Source organism: Hyla sarda, chromosome 10 (genome assembly GCF_029499605.1).
Source record: "Hyla sarda isolate aHylSar1 chromosome 10, aHylSar1.hap1, whole genome shotgun sequence".
In the NCBI taxonomy this organism is placed as follows: Eukaryota; Metazoa; Chordata; class Amphibia; order Anura; family Hylidae; genus Hyla; species Hyla sarda.
Genome location: NC_079198.1, coordinates 144,848,283 through 144,866,844, shown reverse-complemented (window position 1 = coordinate 144,866,844; position 18,562 = coordinate 144,848,283). Strand labels below are relative to the sequence as shown.

Genomic DNA, 18,562 nt, shown 5'->3' with positions numbered 1-18,562 from the left:
AACGCCGACGATGGAGGGGATCCTGAAGAGGACGCGACGGAGCCTCGAAGACAGGTATGAGACATCACCGGAGCTCACGGGGCACCGTAAATGGCTATCCGGGGGCAGCTGAAGCAGTCTACGCTGCCGGATAGTCGTTTATGCGATGGCCCCGACATACAAAAGCATCGTATGTTGATGCTGCCTTCACCATGTGATGGACTCTGAGAGTGATCGTATGCTGAAATGATCGTATGTCGGGGCCATCATAGGTCGAGGGGTCACTAATATATATATATATATATATATATATATATATATATATATATATATATATATATATTGCCCCATACGGCTGTGTGAGTATTCAATATAGAGGCTGCGCCATTGGCTTATCTCCCAAAATCTTTTTCTCCCCCATAAATTATCTGTTTTGGGGGTTTGGGGGGAGCCAGAGACCCTCATAAACATAAGATGGTTGGTTGGACAATCAATGTAATGTGTATTCTCAGCTTTACTAGATACATAAGATTCTGTTCACACTACATTGTATACACTGAATATATCCACAGGACAGTGGTCTCCAAACTGAGGACCTCCAGATGTTGCAAAACTACAACTTCCAGCATGCCCGGACAGCCAACGGCTGTCCGGGCATGCTGGGAGTTGTAGTTTTGCAACAGCTGGAGGCCCACAGTTTGATGACCACTGTCGTAAGCGTGAGTCTGACATACATCATCATAATAGTCACCTACACTAAAGAGGACATGAGGTATCAGAATTAAAGGGGTTATCCAGGAAAAAACTTTTTTTTATATATCAACTGGCTCCAGAAAGTTAAACAGATTTGTAAATTACTTCTATTAAAAATCTTAATCCTTACAGTACTTATGAGCTGCTGAAGTTGAGTTGTTCTTTTCTGTCTAAGTGCTTTCTGATGACACATGTCTCGGGAACTGTCCAGAGTAGAAAAACATTCCCATAGCAAACCTCTTTTACTCTGTGCAGTTCCCGAGACAAGCAGAGATGTCAGCAGAGAGCACTGTTGCCAGACAGAAAAGAACAACTCAACTTCAGTAGCTGACAATTATTGGAAGGATTAATTTACAAATCTTTTTAACTTTCTAGAGCCAGTTGATCTAAAAATAAAAAAAAAATAAAGTTTTTTCCTGGAATACCCCTTTAAGTTATACACCCCTCAGTATATACACTATTTTTCCAAGGGAATGAATAGGAGATGTATGAAGCTGTATGGTGTACAATGGACTTGTAGAATGTTTAGTGGTCTGAACAGAGTCCTATAAAACACATGTCTCCTTGCACTAAAGGGGTTATCCAGCACTAGACAAACAGAGCTAATTTCTTCCAAAAACAGTGCCACCCCTGTCCCAGGGTTGGGTGTGTTATTACAACTTGGCTCCATTCACTTCAATGGAACTGAGCTGCAATACCACACACAACCTAATGAAAAGGGTGGCGCTGTTTTTGTGAAGAAAACAGCTGTTTTCCTAATGCTGGACAAACCCCATTACGGAAACGCGTCGGCTCCACCACTGATGTGTTTTGCGTATGTTTGATATGAATCTTGTAGCTTCTTTCTGCGTTTGTGTTTTTTAATTAGTGTACGTTGTAGATTGTTGTTGTTTTTGCTGTGATTTTTTTTTTTTGGCCACATCACGTTCTATAGAGCGGCGCAGTCGACTCTTTTCAATACAATGAAAAATGAAGAACAACAACAACCAGTCACACGGTGCCGACCAGATGAGCAGACATATCCGCAGCAGAGCTGAGGCGGCTTTTGTTCGGAGTCACTTACAGTAGTTTATATTATAAATGTCTCCTACTTACCTACTTTTGATTTCGGCATTTGTTCCTTCCCCTAAAAACAAAGAAAAGCTGATACCAATGAATGTGAAACACGGAAAACCACAGAATATGTGCTGGACCTGTCTAAGGAATAAATGTTACATTTCCTGCAATTATGTCATAAAACAGCAGGTGGCGCCGGGCCAGTACCTTCAGCAGCAATACTTATAAAAGGGGGGACAAGGGGACACCCCAAGAAAGGAAACACGTTACCGATCAATGAGAGGAGACTATACAAGTGGAGAAAAAAATAATTTATGTGGAGAGCCCCTTTAAGAACATGACTGAACTGCGCATAAGGTATGAGGACCCCCTGTCCCGTCCTGGTATTTCCTCCTCGTACAGGTCTATTACAGTCTCTTATGTGGAGAGCCCCTTTAAGAACATGACTGGACTGGCCATAAGGTAATGAGGACCCCCTGTCCAGTCCAGGTATTTCCCCCTTGTACAGGTCTATTACAGTCTCTAATGTGGAGAGCCCCTTTAAGAACTGAACTGGCCATAAGGTATGAGGACCCCCTGTCCCGTCCCGGTATTTCCTCCTTGTACAGGTCTATTACAGTCTCTAATATGGAGAGCCCCTTTAAGAACATGACTGAACTGGCCATAAGGTATGAGGACCCCCTGTCCAGTCCAGGTATTTCCTCCTCGTACAGGTCTATTACAGTCTCTAATATGGAGAGCCCCTTTAAGAACATGACTGAACTGGCCATAAGGTATGAGGACCCCCTGTCCAGTCCTGGTATTTCCTCCTTGTACAGGTCTATTACAGTCTCTAATATGGAGAGCCCCTTTAAGAACATGACTGAACTGGCCATAAGGTATGAGGACCCCCTGTCCAGTCCTGGTATTTCCTCCTTGTACAGGTCTATTACAGTCTCTAATGTGGAGAGCCCCTTTAAGAACTGAACTGGCCATAAGGTATGAGGACCCCCTGTCCTGTCCTGGTATTTCCCCCTTGTACAGGTCTATTACAGTCTCTAATATGGAGAGCCCCTTTAAGAACATGACTGAACTGTCAATAAGGTATGAGGACCCCCTGTCCAGTCCCGGTATTTCCCCCTTGTACAGGTCTATTACAGTCTCTAATATGGAGAGCCCCTTTAAGAACATGACTGAACTGGCCATAAGGTATGAGGACCCCTGTCCCGTCCTGGTATTTCCCCCTTGTACAGGTCTATTACAGTCTCTAATATGGAGAGCCCCTTTAAGAACATGACTGAACTGGCCATAAGGTATGAGGACCCCTGTCCCGTCCTGGTATTTCCCCCTTGTACAGGTCTATTACAGTCTCTAATATGGAGGTTGTTATCCAGAAGCAGCAATAACTGCAGCGTCCTCTGCCTCCTGACAGGTTCTGCTTTCTGTTTCAGCGGAGTTCTGACTTACGTCTGCAGCCGTCCTGGGTTGTGTCATTATGTGACTGTGTATACAGAGAGAATAAACCTGGAGGAGCCGCGGTCCAGCGAGAGTCCTGGATATGCGACACGTGAGGGACACGGACGCCAATATCCACAAGACGTACCTTGCTGCCCTGGACCTGCATCTCCTTCAGGGCCGCCAGCTGTTCCTGGAGAGCTCGGATCTCCTCTTTCTTCTTCCGTTCTGCTTCTTCTGCAGCCACTTTCTTCTGCGCCTGAGGAAGACATTAAAACAGAAGCCAATACATTAATGATATAACCCCCCCAAACAGATAACTATGTACCAGACCCGAGCCGGTAAGTGGGCCTGTGCTGTGAATATTGGCCGGATTCCCTAGATAATGGCGGCCACACAAAATATTATAGACACTTTGGGCCCAATCCGGACGTTTCCACTTAGCGATGTACTCACATTTGTTTAGACATTTTTGATCTTTTTCTGTGTCCCCTCTGTAGCGCTGCTGTTCTGTGTTATTATGGATTGATGACTGGGCAGTGTCACAGGAACCAGTTACCTCTTCTCTTCCTACAACTTCCAAAGCTCCATATGTGTACTCTATATGCCCAACACTCTCACCTGCTGAACATCACTACCAGTCAGTCTCCTTCACCCTCTGGCAGCTCTAAACACAGTCCCTGGCAACTCATTCAGTTTCTTTTCCCCTCTGGTAGTTGTAAACACAATGACCAGTAAGTTCTCTACATAATCTCTTTCCCCGTGTGGCTATAAACATAATCCTGGCAAGTTGTCAAATTTCTCCCTCTGGTAGTTGTAAATATGGTGCCTAGTACTCCCCTAGTTTGTCTCCTTCACCCTACTGGTAGTTGTAAATATACTAACAAGTAGTTCCCTAGTCTCCTAACCCTATGGTAGTTGTAGTTCCTCAATCCATCTCCCTCCCCCTCTGGTAGTTGATAATATGGTGCCTAATAGTTATCAAGCTAGTCTCCTCCCCCCTCTGGTAATTGTAAATATAGAGCCTAGCATTTCCCTAGTCGGTCTTCTTCCCCTTCTGGTAGTTAATAATATAGTGCCTAGTAGCTCCTCAATCCATCTCCTTCTCCTCTGGTAGTTAATAATATAGTGCCTAGTAGCTCCTCAATCCATCTCCTCCTCCTCTGGTAGTTGATAATATAGTGCCTAGTAGTTCCCTAGTCTGTCTCCTTCCTCCTCTGGTAGTTGATAATATAGTGCCTAGTAGTTCCCTAGTCTGTCTCCTTCCTCCTCTGGTAGTTGATAATATAGTGCCTAGTAGTTCCCTAGTCTGTCTCCTTCCTCCTCTGGTAGTTGATAATATAGTGCCTAGTAGTTCCCTAGTCTGTCTCCTTCCTCCTCTGGTAGTTGATAATATAGTGCCTAGTAGTTCCCTAGTCTGTCTCCTTCCTCCTCTGGTAGTTAATAATATAGTGCCTAGTAGCTCCTCAATCCATCTCCTTCCTCCTCTGGTAGTTGATAATATAGTGCCTAGTAGTTTTCAAGTCAGTATCCTTCCCCCTTTGGTAGTTGTACATATAGCGCCAAGTAGTTTTCTAGTAAGTCTCCTTTTTCCTTTGGTAGATGTAAATATAGTGCCTAGTACTTCCTTAGTTTGTCTCCTTCCTCCTCTGGTAGTTGTAAATATAGCGCCTTTTGATACGACACAATAGGGGTGCTGCTCCAACTCTGTGAAACTTATCCCCATGGTTACAGATGGAGGAGCGAGAGCCTTAGTCTTCCTGCTCCACTATAGTTCTGCACTGTATATATGGTTTGATAGGTGTGCACGGCGGCTACATTAACCGTGTACACCCCTGTGTGCCTTAGGGGACACCTATCCAAGTCCCAAGGTGGATTGGGAAGGATGCAGAGATTAATTTATGTTGGATAGAACTGTCTACTTCATGATGGGCTAAAAGAAATGACAGGTGCCGGGCATTCAAGGGTTAAAAGGCGAACTATTCCACCATTTCTATTAAATGGGGCCTCCTACCTTCAGTTCAGAGTCTGTGGGTCTCCCGTCAATTCTAGCGAATCCATCGAACAGGGTTTTATAGAGAAGGTTCTTGCGTATGACAGCTTCGTCGGTCGGCATGCGCTCCAGGACCTGGGCTCGGTTCTGCTGGTACAGGTGGAGTATAATCCGCACCGCCTTGTCACGCACTTCTGCGGTCGTGTAATCCAGGGCGCCTAAAGCAAACTGACAAAATGACATCATATAATTAACGTAACGGCAACAAGTCTAGTGCAGGAGCCTCAATGCCAGGCGGCAGCTGCAACAGCAAATAAAACTGTAATGTCACAATATTAACCCGCTACAATACACACTAGTCAGGCAATGTCGGGACTTCCAACTTCTGAACTAAAAAGCTGGATCTTAAAGGGGTACTCTGGTGAAAAACTTTTCTTAAATCAACTGATGCCAGAAAGTTAAACAGATTAGTAAATTACTTCTATTAAAAAAAATCTTAATCCTTCCTGTACTTATTAGCTGCTGAATACTACAGCGGAAATTCTTTTCCGTTTGAAACACAGAGCTCTCTGCTGACATCACGAGCACAGTGCTCTCTGCTGACATCTCTGTCCATTTTAGGAACTGCCCAGAACAGCATATGTTTGCTATGGGGACTTCCTTTTACCCTGGACAGTTCCTAAAATGGACAGAGAGGTCAGCAGAGAGCACTGTGCTCGTGATGTCAGCAGAGAGCTCTATGTTTCAAATGGAAAATAATTTCCACTGTAGTATTCAGCAGCTAATAAGTACAGGAAGATTAGATACAGGATTAAGATTTTTTTAATAGAAGTAATTTACAAATCTGTTTAAAGGGGTATTCCAGGCCAAAACTTTTTTTTATATATCAACTGGCTCCGGAAAGTTAAACAGATTTGTAAATTACTTTGATTAAAAAATCTTAATCATTCCAATAGTTATTAGCTTCTGAAGTTGAGTTGTTTTCTGTCTAACTGCTCTCTGATGACTCACGTCCCGGGAGCTGTCCAGCTCCTATGGGGATATTTTCCCATCATGCACAGCTCCCGGGACGTGACATCATCATTGAGCAGTTAGACAGAAAACTTCAGAAGCTAATAACTATTGGAAGGATTAAGATTTTTTTAATAGAAGTAATTTACAAATCTGTTTAACTTTCCGGAGCCAGTTGATATATATATATATATATATATATATATATATATATATAAAAAGGTTTTGCCTGGAATACCCCTTTAACTTTCTGGCACCAGTTGATTTAAAAAAAAAAAAAAAGTTTTTCACCGGAGTACCCCTTTAAGTTGCAAAACTACAACTCCCAGCATGCCCGGACAGCCAATGGCTGTCCGGGCATGCTGGGAGTTGTAGTTTTGCAACATCTGGAGGTCCAGACCAACATTTACCTTCATGACGTTGTCCACGGTGAAGCCAGAATTGTCCGTGCCCATTTCCTTCACCAGATTCTCCACCAGCTCCACTTGACTCAGGGCCAGTCTGGACGGCAGCGTCCCCTTCAATGGTTGAAGCAAGTGACCCGGAATTATCTGCAGGGGCTTCACCTCCTTGAACAGCGCCATCTCCTGCAAAAAACAAACATCATTTTATATATATATATATATATATATATATATATATATATATATATATATCTATATAAACCATAATATTGTGCATTGGCGCTATAGGAGGACCTAGACTGTCCGGCACTTACTGTTCATGTAGAGTTCACCCGTACAGCGCAGCTTCTCTTCAAGCTTGTGGTTCTTTGACTTCTACTTCTCTGTTGTGGTCCCGGATAACGGGCAGAACCTAGGTAAAGTCCTGTAACGTGTGCGGAGTTCCGTGATGACGGAGCCAAACGCCGGGAGAACTGCCGCGTCCGGAAGCGTCTCACCGTCTGGCTTCCCTGTAATACAATGTTATGCCGTGACCCGATAAAACTGCTAGTGACGTCACTACTGCAAGCGCATAGGGCCAAACAGGATCTTACGCGTTTCAGAAGGTACGCTTTCCTTCCTCAGAGATCACTGGCTATGCTGGGTCACGCCTATTTATGCGCAGTTTGTCCATCTTTAATTACAATATCCACCTGACTCTGATTAAAAGCTTCCAACTTAAAGGGGCCTCGTCTATTTCACCAAATAGTATTTAGACTTTGTTGCTTGAATCAAAAGAGCAGTCCCTGTGCAAAAAACGCATCAAAAACGCACCATAGTGTGAACACGGTCCAACACAAAACTCTTCCAAAAATTGCTAAAAAATGTTTCAAATATTTTCAAATAATAAAATTGATGTTTTCTACAAAGGTAAACATTTCAATATCTGTGTTTAGACCAAGTGGGGCCAAATGAAAAACCCATCTGCCTCCTGCTCTGGACATGGCTGCTCTATAGTCTCCACCTCTCCAATGTTTCCTTACTTGCTCTATTCCGAAGAATTGTGAACCACAAAAAGAGGCATTTTGTGTTTTTCTAAATAATGTTTTGATAAGGGGTGTCCCAAAAATGTTCTTCCTATAGTATAAACATCTTCCCCAATTCTTTTTGACAACATCCGCTTGGTTCTTCCCACGTATGTTTTTCACAAGGGCAAATGATCCCATAAATACCGTAACTCCTTTAGTTTTACGATTCTGTGTCTTTATGGATTGGTGGAATGAGGCGTCTTTATTTTCTATTTCAAATACTGGTTTTCCTTTTGTAATTTTGCATCCGTTTTTTGCAGGAATGTGGATACGTTCTTACCCCTATCTTTTTTAACTGTTGGTGCCACACAATTCCCTATGTAAACTGATTTACGAAAACTAAAAATATGTTTTTTTTGGGAGCAGTTCGCCTATTATACGGTCGCCTGGCAAGATTTCCCAATGTTTCTGGACAATTTTTTTAAACGAAAATCTATGACTATTGTAAGTTGTAATGATGGGGATTTTTATCTGATACTGTGACCAGAAAAGAGGCACATGAATTCATGGAAGAGGCGTATAAGATAAAGATCCTAGAGCAAACTGCAGAACAAATCCAGAATTTAGACCGTGATTCTCTGTTAATTATTAAAGACACAACCGGAGATCCCGAGTCACAGGACCAGATAAAAATCCCCATCATTACAACATACCGTATTTTTCGCCGTATAAGACGCACTTTTTCTTCCCCAAAACTGGGGGGGGGGGGGGGGGGGGGGGGGGGGAAAGTCGGTGCGTCTTATACAGTGAATACACCCCTATCGCGGCGGTCCCTGTGGCCATCAACGGCCGGGACCCGCGGCTAATACAGGACATCACCGATCGCGGTGATGCCCTGTATTAACCCTTCAGACGCGGCAATCAAAGCTGACCACCATGTCTGAAGCGAAAATAACACTAACCCGGCTGTTCAGGACCGCCGCGATTTCACCGTGGCGGTCCCGAACAGCACGACTGAACAGCCGGGTTAGTGCTTACAGGACACCAGGAGGGACCTTACCTGCCTCCTCGGTGTCTGCTCCGTGCCGGGATCCCCTGTGTGCCGGCGCTCTCCTTCCTCGTCATCACAAGGGTAGCGAGGATACCCGGGTGGCAGCAGAGACGTTCCGGAGCAACAGGGACTTGGCGACAGCGATGGAGCGACATCCAGGGCAGCGGTGACGGGTCCGGAGCGGCGGGGACACGTGAGTATTACCTCCTATACAGTGGTCTTCAACCTGCGGACCTCCAGATGTTGCAAAACAACAACTACCAGCATGCCCGGACAGCCAACGGCTGTCCGGGCATGCTGGGAGTTGTAGTTTTGCAATATCTGGAGGTCCGCAGATTGAAGACAACTATTGGGTTCATAATCTTTATTTTTTATAGATTTTGCACCTATAAATTGGGTGCGTCTTATACGCCGGTGCGTCCTATAGGGCAAAAAATACGGTACAATAGTCATAGTTTTTTGTTTAAAAAAATTGTCCAGAAACATTGGGAAATCTTGCAAGCGACCGTATAAAAGGCGAACTGCTCCCAAAAAAAAACATATTTGTTTTTGGTAAATCAGTTAACATAGGGAATTGTGTGGCACCAACAGTCAACAATGATAGGGGTAAGAACGTATCCACATTCCTGCAAAAAAATGGATTTTTTCCTTGCCGCCTAAAGGATGCAAAATTACAAAAGGAAAACCAGTATATGAAATAGAAAATAAAGCCGCCTCATTCCACCAATCCATAAAGACACAGAATCGTAAGGCCATGTTCACACTACGGAATTACTGCGGAATTCCACGAGCGGAACTCTGCGAGCGGAATTCCGCGGTGTAAACTTAACATTAGTGTGAATGGGTCTATGCGAGACCTGTTCACACTGCGGAATTTCCGAGGCGGACAATTCCGCCGCTGAAATTGTTCCGCGCAAAGAAAGAACATGTTCATTCTTTGCGCAGATTCCGCAAGCACTGCATAGCAGTCAATGGTGACAGCTCAGTGCCCCGTGGCCCTAGCGCCAAAGCATCTTCGGCGGCGGCCGGCAGGCGGAATCTCTGCTCGCGGAATTCATTGAGCGGACATTCCATAGTGTGAACGCACCCTAAAACTAAAGGAGTTACGGTATTTATGGGATAATTTGCCCTTGTGAAAAAACATACGTGGGAAGAACCAAGCGGATGTTGCCAAAAAGAATTGGGGAAGATGTTTATACTATAGGAAGAACATTTTTGGGACACCCCTTATCAAAACATTATTTAGAAGAACACAAAATGCCTCTTTTTGTGGTTCACAATTCTTCGGAATAGAGCAAGTAAGGAAACATTGGAGAGGTGGAGACTATAGAGCAGCCATGTCCAGAGCAGGAGGCAGATGGGTTTTTCATTTGGCCCCACTTGGTCTAAACACAGATATTGAAATGTTTACCTTTGTATAAAACATCAATTTTATTATTTAAAAATATTAGAAAATTTTTTAGCAATTTTTGGAAGAGTTTTGTGTTGGACCGTGTTCACACTATGGTGCATTTTTGATGCGTTTTTTGCACAGGGACTGCTCTTTTGATTCAAGCAACAAAGTCTAAATACTATTTGGTGAAATAGACGAGGCCCCTTTAAGTTGGAAGCTTTTAATCAGAGTCAGGTGGATATTGTAATTAAAGATGGACAAACTGCACATAAATAGGCGTGACCCAGCATAGCCAGTGATCTCTGAGGAAGGAAAGCGTACCTTCTGAAACACGTAAGATCCTGTTTGGCCCCATGCGCTTGCAGTAGTGACGTCACTAGCAGTTTTATCGGGTCACGGCATAACATTGTATTACAGGGAAGCCAGACGGTGAGACGCTTCCGGACGCGGCAGTTCTTCCGGCGTTTGGCTCCCTGTCATCACGGAACTCCGCACACGTTACAGGACTTTACCTAGGTTCTGCCCGTTATCTGGGACCACAACAGAGAAGTAGAAGTCAAAGAACCACAAGCTTGAAGAGAAGCTGCGCTGTACGGGTGAACTCTACATGAACAGTAAGTGCCGGACAGTCTAGGTCCTCCTATAGCGCCAATGCACAATATTATGGTTTATATAACCCCCTTTCTAGAGTGAAATAACAGGGATTCACTCCGTTGTATCAAGGCTGCTTAATAATTATATATCTAGTGCGCCGGTGTTGTATTTATTATATATATATACACATAAATACATTACATAACTACGTGCCTCCTATAATCTACTGTGACATTACATACAGGTAATAAGTGCATAGCGTATAGGGAGAGTCTCTAATCGGAGGGGATCCAACCACTGGGGCCCCCACAGGACATGAGAATGAGGGTCCCAAGGGTCCCTGAGATATGATGTGCACTGATACCACGGCAGGACTGAGGAGGGCGAAGAACAGCGCCTCACTACCTCCTGTGGTCTTATAGTGTAAATACAGCAGATAGTCATCCTCCGCTCCATTCAAACAGGGACACCTGGGACTCCATTCTTGTGAGCCCCCCCCAATATTGGGACTAACAATCATTATGACTCTTGCTGGTCACCCCCCAATATCAGGACTATCCATTATTATGACTCCTGTCGATCACCCTCAAAATCAGGACTTACCAATATTTTTACCCCCCTCTCAATATAAGGACTGTCAGCCATTATGACCCCGCCGATCACCTCCCCCCAATATCAGGGCAGTCCATTAATATGACCCCTGTTGATCACCCCCCCCCCCCCCCCCCCCCCCGAAATATCAGGACTGGGACTGTCCATTATCACGATTTCTGCCCAATCACCCCCCCCCCAATATCAGGACTGAAAAACAAACCCCAATATCAGGGCTGTCCTTAATTACGACCACTACCAGGCGATATGCCATGGGGGCCATTCATGGTACATCCCCGAGTGACCCCCAATGTCTATGATCAGACGGCTCCTTACAATGTTCTATACAGGTGACCGGGAGTCATTCATGGTACATTCCCGTGTGACCCCCAATGTCTATGATCAGACGGCTCCTTACAATGTTCTATACAGGTGACGGGGGGTCATTCGTGGTACATTCCCGTGTGACCCCCAATGTCTATGATCAGATGGCTCCTTACAATGTTCTATACAGGTGACCGGGGGCCATTCATGGTACATCCCCGTGTGACCCCCAATGTCTATGATCAGACGGCTCCTTACAATGTTTTATACAGGTGACCGGGGGTCATTCATGGTACATCCCAGTGTGACCCCCAATGTCTATGATCAGACGGCTCCTTACAATGTTCTATACAGGTGACCGGGGGTCATTCATGGTACATCCCCGTGTGACCCCCAATGTCTATGATCACATGGCTCCTTACAATGTTCTATACAGGTGACCGGGGGTCATTCATGGTACATCCCCGTGTGACCCCCAATGTCTATGATCAGACGGCTCCTTACAATGTTCTATACAGGTGACCGGGGGTCATTCATGGTACATCCCCGTGTGACCCCCAATGTCTATGATCAGACGGCTCCTTACAATGTTCTATACATGTGACCGGGGGTCATTCATGGTACATTCCCGTGTGACCCCCAATGTCTATGATCAGACGGCTCCTTACAATGTTCTATACAGGTGACCGGGGGCCATTCATGGTACATCCCCGTGTGACCCCCAATGTCTATGATCAGACGGCTCCTTACAATGTTCTATACAGGTGACCGGGGGTCATTCATGGCACATTCCCGTGTGACCCCCAATGTCTATGATCAGACGGCTCCTTACAATGTTCTATACAGGTGACCGGGGGTCATTCATGGTACATCCCCATGTGACCCCCAATGTCTATGATGAGACGGCTTCTTACAATGTTCTATACAGGTGACCGGGGGTCATTCGTCTTACATCCCCGTGTGACCCCCAATGTCTATGATCAGATGGCTCCTTACAATGTTCTATACAGGTGACCGGGGGTCATTCATGGTACATCCCCGTGTGACCCCCAATGTCTATGATCAGACGGCTCCTTACAATGTTCTATACATGTGACCGGGGGTCATTCATGGTACATTCCCGTGTGACCCCCAATGTCTATGATCAGATGGCTCCTTACAATGTTCTATACAGGTGACCGGGGGTCATTCGTCTTACATTCCCGTGTGACCCCCAATGTCTATGATCAGACGGCTCCTTACAATGTTCTATACAGGTGACCGGGGGCCATTCATGGTACATCCCCGTGTGACCCCCAATGTCTATGATCAGACGGCTCCTTAAAATGTTCTATACAGGTGACGGGGGGTCATTCATGGCACATCCCCGTGTGACCCCCAATGTCTATGATCAGACGGCTCCTTACAATGTTCTATACAGGTGACCGGGGGTCATTCATGGTACATCCCCGTGTGACCCCCAATGCCTATGATCAGACAGCTCCTTACAATGTTCTATACAGGTGACCATGGGTAATTCATGGTACATCCCCGTGTGACCCCCAATGTCTATGATCAGACGGCTCCTTACAATGTTCTATACAGGTGACCGGGGGTCATTCATGGTACATCCCCGTGTGACCCCCAATGTCTATGATCAGACGGCTCCTTACAATGTTCTATACAGGTGACGGGGGTCATTCATGGTACATTCCCGTGTGACCCCCAATGTCTATGATCAGACGGCTCCTTACAATGTTCTATACAGGTGACCGGGGGTCATTCATGGTACATCCCCGTGTGACCCCCAATGTCTATGATCAGACGGCTCCTTACAATGTTCTATACAGGTGACGGGGGGTCATTCATGGTACATCCCCGTGTGACCCCCAATGTCTATGATCAGACGGCTCCTTACAATGTTCTATACAGGTGACGGGGGGTCATTCATGGTACATCCCCGTGTGACCCCCAATGTCTATGATCAGACGGCTCCTTACAATGTTCTATACAGGTGACCGGGGGTCATTCATGGTACATCCCCGTGTGACCCCCAATGTCTATGATCAGACGGCTCCTTACAATGTTCTATACAGGTGACCGGGGGTCATTCATGGTACATCCCCGTGTGACCCCCAATGTCTATGATCAGACGGCTCCTTACAATGTTCTATACATGTGACCGGGGGTCATTCATGGTACATTCCCGTGTGACCCCCAATGTCTATGATCAGACGGCTCCTTACAATGTTCTATACATGTGACCGGGGGTCATTCATGGTACATCCCCGTGTGACCCCCAATGTCTATGATCACACGGCTCCTTACAATGTTCTATACAGGTGACCGGGGGTCATTCATGGTACATCCCCGTGTGACCCCCAATGTCTATGATCAGACGGCTCCTTACAATGTTCTATACAGGTGACCGGGGGTCATTCATGGTACATCCCCGTGTGACCCCCAATGTCTATGATCAGACTGCTCCTTACAATGTTCTATACAGGTGACGGGGGGTCATTCATGGCACATCCCCGTGTGACCCCCAATGTCTATGATCAGATGGCTCCTTACAGTGTTCTATACAGGTGACCGGGGGTCATTCATGGTACATCCCCGTGTGACCCCCAATGCCTATGATCAGGCGGCTCCTTACAGTGTTCTATACAGGTGACCGGGGGTCATTCATGGTACATCCCCGTGTGACCCCCAATGTCTATGATCAGACGGCTCCTTACAATGTTCTATACAGGTGACGGGGGGTCATTCATGGTACATCCCCGTGTGACCCCCCAATGCCTATGATCAGGCGGCTCCTTACAGTGTTCTATACAGGTGACCGGGGGTCATTCATGGTACATCCCCGTGTGACCCCCAATGTCTATGATCAGACGGCTCCTTACAGTGTTCTATACAGGTGACCGGGGGTCATTCATGGTACATTCCCGGCTCTTTTTCAGTGCATCCTGTGGCTCCAGTTTTTTGCAGTTCCTTCTCCATGTGAACGCGTCCGCGCAGCGTTAACAATATCACAATATCAGCCGAAACAAACCAATTAAGAATAACACTTTTGAATTAGAGATTAAATGTTTCGCTTAAAGCTAGAATTTCACCGGCGTCTATTCACTTCGGTCTGTGTCACGTCTGACCGGCACAATGGTGCATCTGTAATGGCGGTCGCCTTTAGAGCGTACGATTACGAATCCCTTGTGCCGGAGCCAAAATCTGCCTATGAAATAATCATGTACCACCGGGGAGACGAGCGAGGGGGGCCGCGGCGTTCACAAGACGACCATTAACGCCGAGAGGAAACCTTGTGTTTTATTTTCCAGGTTGGGAGCGCGGCGGAGTCTGTGCACAGAGCCGTACTGTTCTCTGGTATATGTAGCAGAGCTCACTAGGCTCCAATCATATGTAAACAAGGAATCTATTGTTCTCACACCCCGGGATTTGTCTCTTTTTACCTTTTACTATTTACATTGTGGTTTTCATCGAATATTATTGTCCTGCGCTCAGCAGACATTACCGCCGCAAATCTGTCAGTGCGCTTCAATTATACATCTGTCATATATACATCTAATATATAAACCTATCATATACACATCTAATATATAAACCTATCATATATACATCTAATATATACATCTGTCCATCTATTATTATATCACTATACTGCTCCTCCATCTATTATTATATCACTATACTCCTCCTCCATCTATTATTATATCACTATACTCCTCCTCCATCTATTATTATATCACTATACTCCTCCTCCATCTATTATTATATCACTATACTGCTCCTCCTCCATCTATTATTATATCACTATACTCCTCCTCCATCTATTATTATATCACTATACTCCTCCTCCATCTATTATTATATCACTATACTCCTCCTCCATCTATTATTATATCACTATACTGCTCCTCCTCCATCTATTATTATATCACTATACTCCTCCTCCATCTATTATTATATCACTATACTCCTCCTCCATCTATTATTATATCACTATACTGCTCCTCCTCCATCTATTATTATATCACTATACTCCTCCTCCATCTATTATTATATCACTATACTCCTCCTCCATCTATTATTATATCACTATACTGCTCCTCCTCCATCTATTATTATATCACTATACTCCTCCTCCATCTATTATTATATCACTATACTCCTCCTCCATCTATTATTATATCACTATACTGCTCCTCCATCTATTATTATATAACTATACTCCTCCTCCATCTATTATTATATCACTATACTCCTCCTCCATCTATTATTATATCACTCTACTGCTCCTCCATCTATTATTATATCACTCTACTGCTCCTCCATCTATTATTATATCACTATACTCCTCCTCCATCTATTATTATATCACTCTACTGCTCCTCCTCCATCTATTATTATATCACTATACTGCTCCTCCATCTATTATTATATCACTATACTGCTCCTCCTCCATCTATTATTATATCACTATACTCCTCCTCCATCTATTATTATATCACTATACTGCTCCTCCATCTATTATTATATCACTATACTCCTCCTCCATCTATTATTATATCACTATACTGCTCCTCCTCCATCTATTATTATATCACTATACTCCTCCTCCACCTATTATTATATCACTATACTGCTCCTCCTCCATCTATTATTATATCACTATACTGCTCCTCCATCTATTATTATATCACTATACTGCTCCTCCTCCATCTATTATTATATCACTATACTGCTCCTCCATCTATTATTATATCACTATACTCCTCCTCCTCCATCTATTATTATATCACTATACTCCTCCTCCATCTATTATTATATCACTATACTCCTCCTCCTCCATCTATTATTATATCACTATACTGCTCCTCCTCCATCTATTATTATATCACTATACTCCTCCTCCATCTATTATTATATCACTATACTGCTCCTCCATCTATTATTATATCACTATACTCCTCCTCCATCTATTATTATATCACTATACTCCTCCTCCATCTATTATTATATCTCTATACTCCTCCTCCATCTATTATATCACTATACTCCTCCTCCTCCATCTATTATATCACTATACTGCTCCTCCTCCATCTATTATTATATCACTATACTCCTCCTCCATCTATTATTATATCACTATACTGCTCCTCCTCCATCTATTATTATATCACTATACTCCTCCTCCATCTATTATTATATCACTATACTCCTCCTCCTCCATCTATTATTATATCACTATACTCCTCCTCCTCCATCTATTATTATATCACTATACTCCTCCTCCATCTATTATTATATCACTATACTCCTCCTCCATCTATTATTATATCACTATACTCCTCCTCCATCTATTATTATATCACTATACTCCTCCTCCATCTATTATTATATCACTATACTCCTCCTCCATCTATTATTATATCACTATACTGCTCCTCCATCTATTATTATATCACTATACTCCTCCTCCTCCATCTATTATTATATCACTATACTCCTCCTCCTCCATCTATTATTATATCACTATACTGCTCCTCCTCCATCTATTATTATATCACTATACTGCTCCTCCATCTATTATTATATCACTATACTGCTCCTCCATCTATTATTATATCACTATACTCCTCCTCCATCTATTATTATATCACTATACTCCTCCTCCATCTATTATTATATCACTATACTGCTCCTCCATCTATTATTATATCACTATACTCCTCCTCCATCTATTATTATATCACTATACTGCTCCTCCATCTATTATTATATCACTATACTCCTCCTCCTCCATCTATTATTATATCACTATACTCCTCCTCCTCCATCTATTATTATATCACTATACTGCTCCTCCTCCATCTATTATTATATCACTATACTCCTCCTCCATCTATTATTATATCACTATACTCCTCCTCCTCCATCTATTATTATATCACTATACTCCTCCTCCATCTATTATTATATCACTATACTCATCCTCCTCCATCTATTATTATATCACTATACTCATCCTCCTCCATCTATTATTATATCACTATACTGCTCCTCCTCCATCTATTATTATATCACTATACTGCTCCTCCATCTATTATTATATCACTATACTCCTCCTCCTCCATCTATTATTATATCACTATACTCCTCCTCCTCCATCTATTATTATATCACTATACTCCTCCTCCATCTATTATTATATCACTATACTCCTCCTCCTCCATCTATTATTATATCACTATACTCCTCCTCCTCCATCTATTATTATATCACTATACTCCTCCTCCATCTATTATTATATCACTATACTCCTCCTCCTCCATCTATTATTATATCACTATACTCCTCCTCCTCCATCTATTATTATATCACTATACTGCTCCTCCATCTATTATTATATCACTATACTCCTCCTCCTCCATCTATTATTATATCACTATACTCCTCCTCCTCCATCTATTATTATATCACTATACTCCTCCTCCATCTATTATTATATCACTATACTCCTCCTCCATCTATTATTATATCACTATACTCCTCCTCCATCTATTATTATATCACTATACTCCTCCTCCTCCATCTATTATTATATCACTATACTGCTCCTCCTCCATCTATTATTATATCACTATACTGCTCCTCCTCCATCTATTATTATATCACTATACTCCTCCTCCATCTATTATTATATCACTATACTCCTCCTCCTCCATCTATTATTATATCACTATACTCCTCCTCCTCCATCTATTATTATATCACTATACTGCTCCTCCATCTATTATTATATCACTATACTCCTCCTCCATCTATTATTATATCACTATACTCCTCCTCCTCCATCTATTATTATATCACTATACTCCTCCTCCATCTATTATTATATCACTATACTCCTCCTCCATCTATTATTATATCACTATACTCCTCCTCCTCCATCTATTATTATATCACTATACTCCTCCT

General features: G+C 43.4%; 1 protein-coding gene across 1 annotated transcript in view; it reads right to left on the bottom strand.

Moving 5' to 3' along the window:
* CEP104 (centrosomal protein 104) overlaps nucleotides 1-18,562 on the bottom strand; it is a 120,050-nt gene that overhangs the window by 41,946 nt on the left and 59,542 nt on the right. Inside the window, exons 13-16 of the mRNA XM_056544355.1 lie at nucleotides 6,637-6,813; nucleotides 5,237-5,443; nucleotides 3,371-3,481; nucleotides 1,828-1,858 (exon numbers count right to left, since the gene is read on the bottom strand). Coding sequence (XP_056400330.1) covers nucleotides 1,828-1,858; nucleotides 3,371-3,481; nucleotides 5,237-5,443; nucleotides 6,637-6,813 — 526 coding nt within the window. The remainder of the gene's footprint in view (nucleotides 1-1,827; nucleotides 1,859-3,370; nucleotides 3,482-5,236; nucleotides 5,444-6,636; nucleotides 6,814-18,562) is intronic.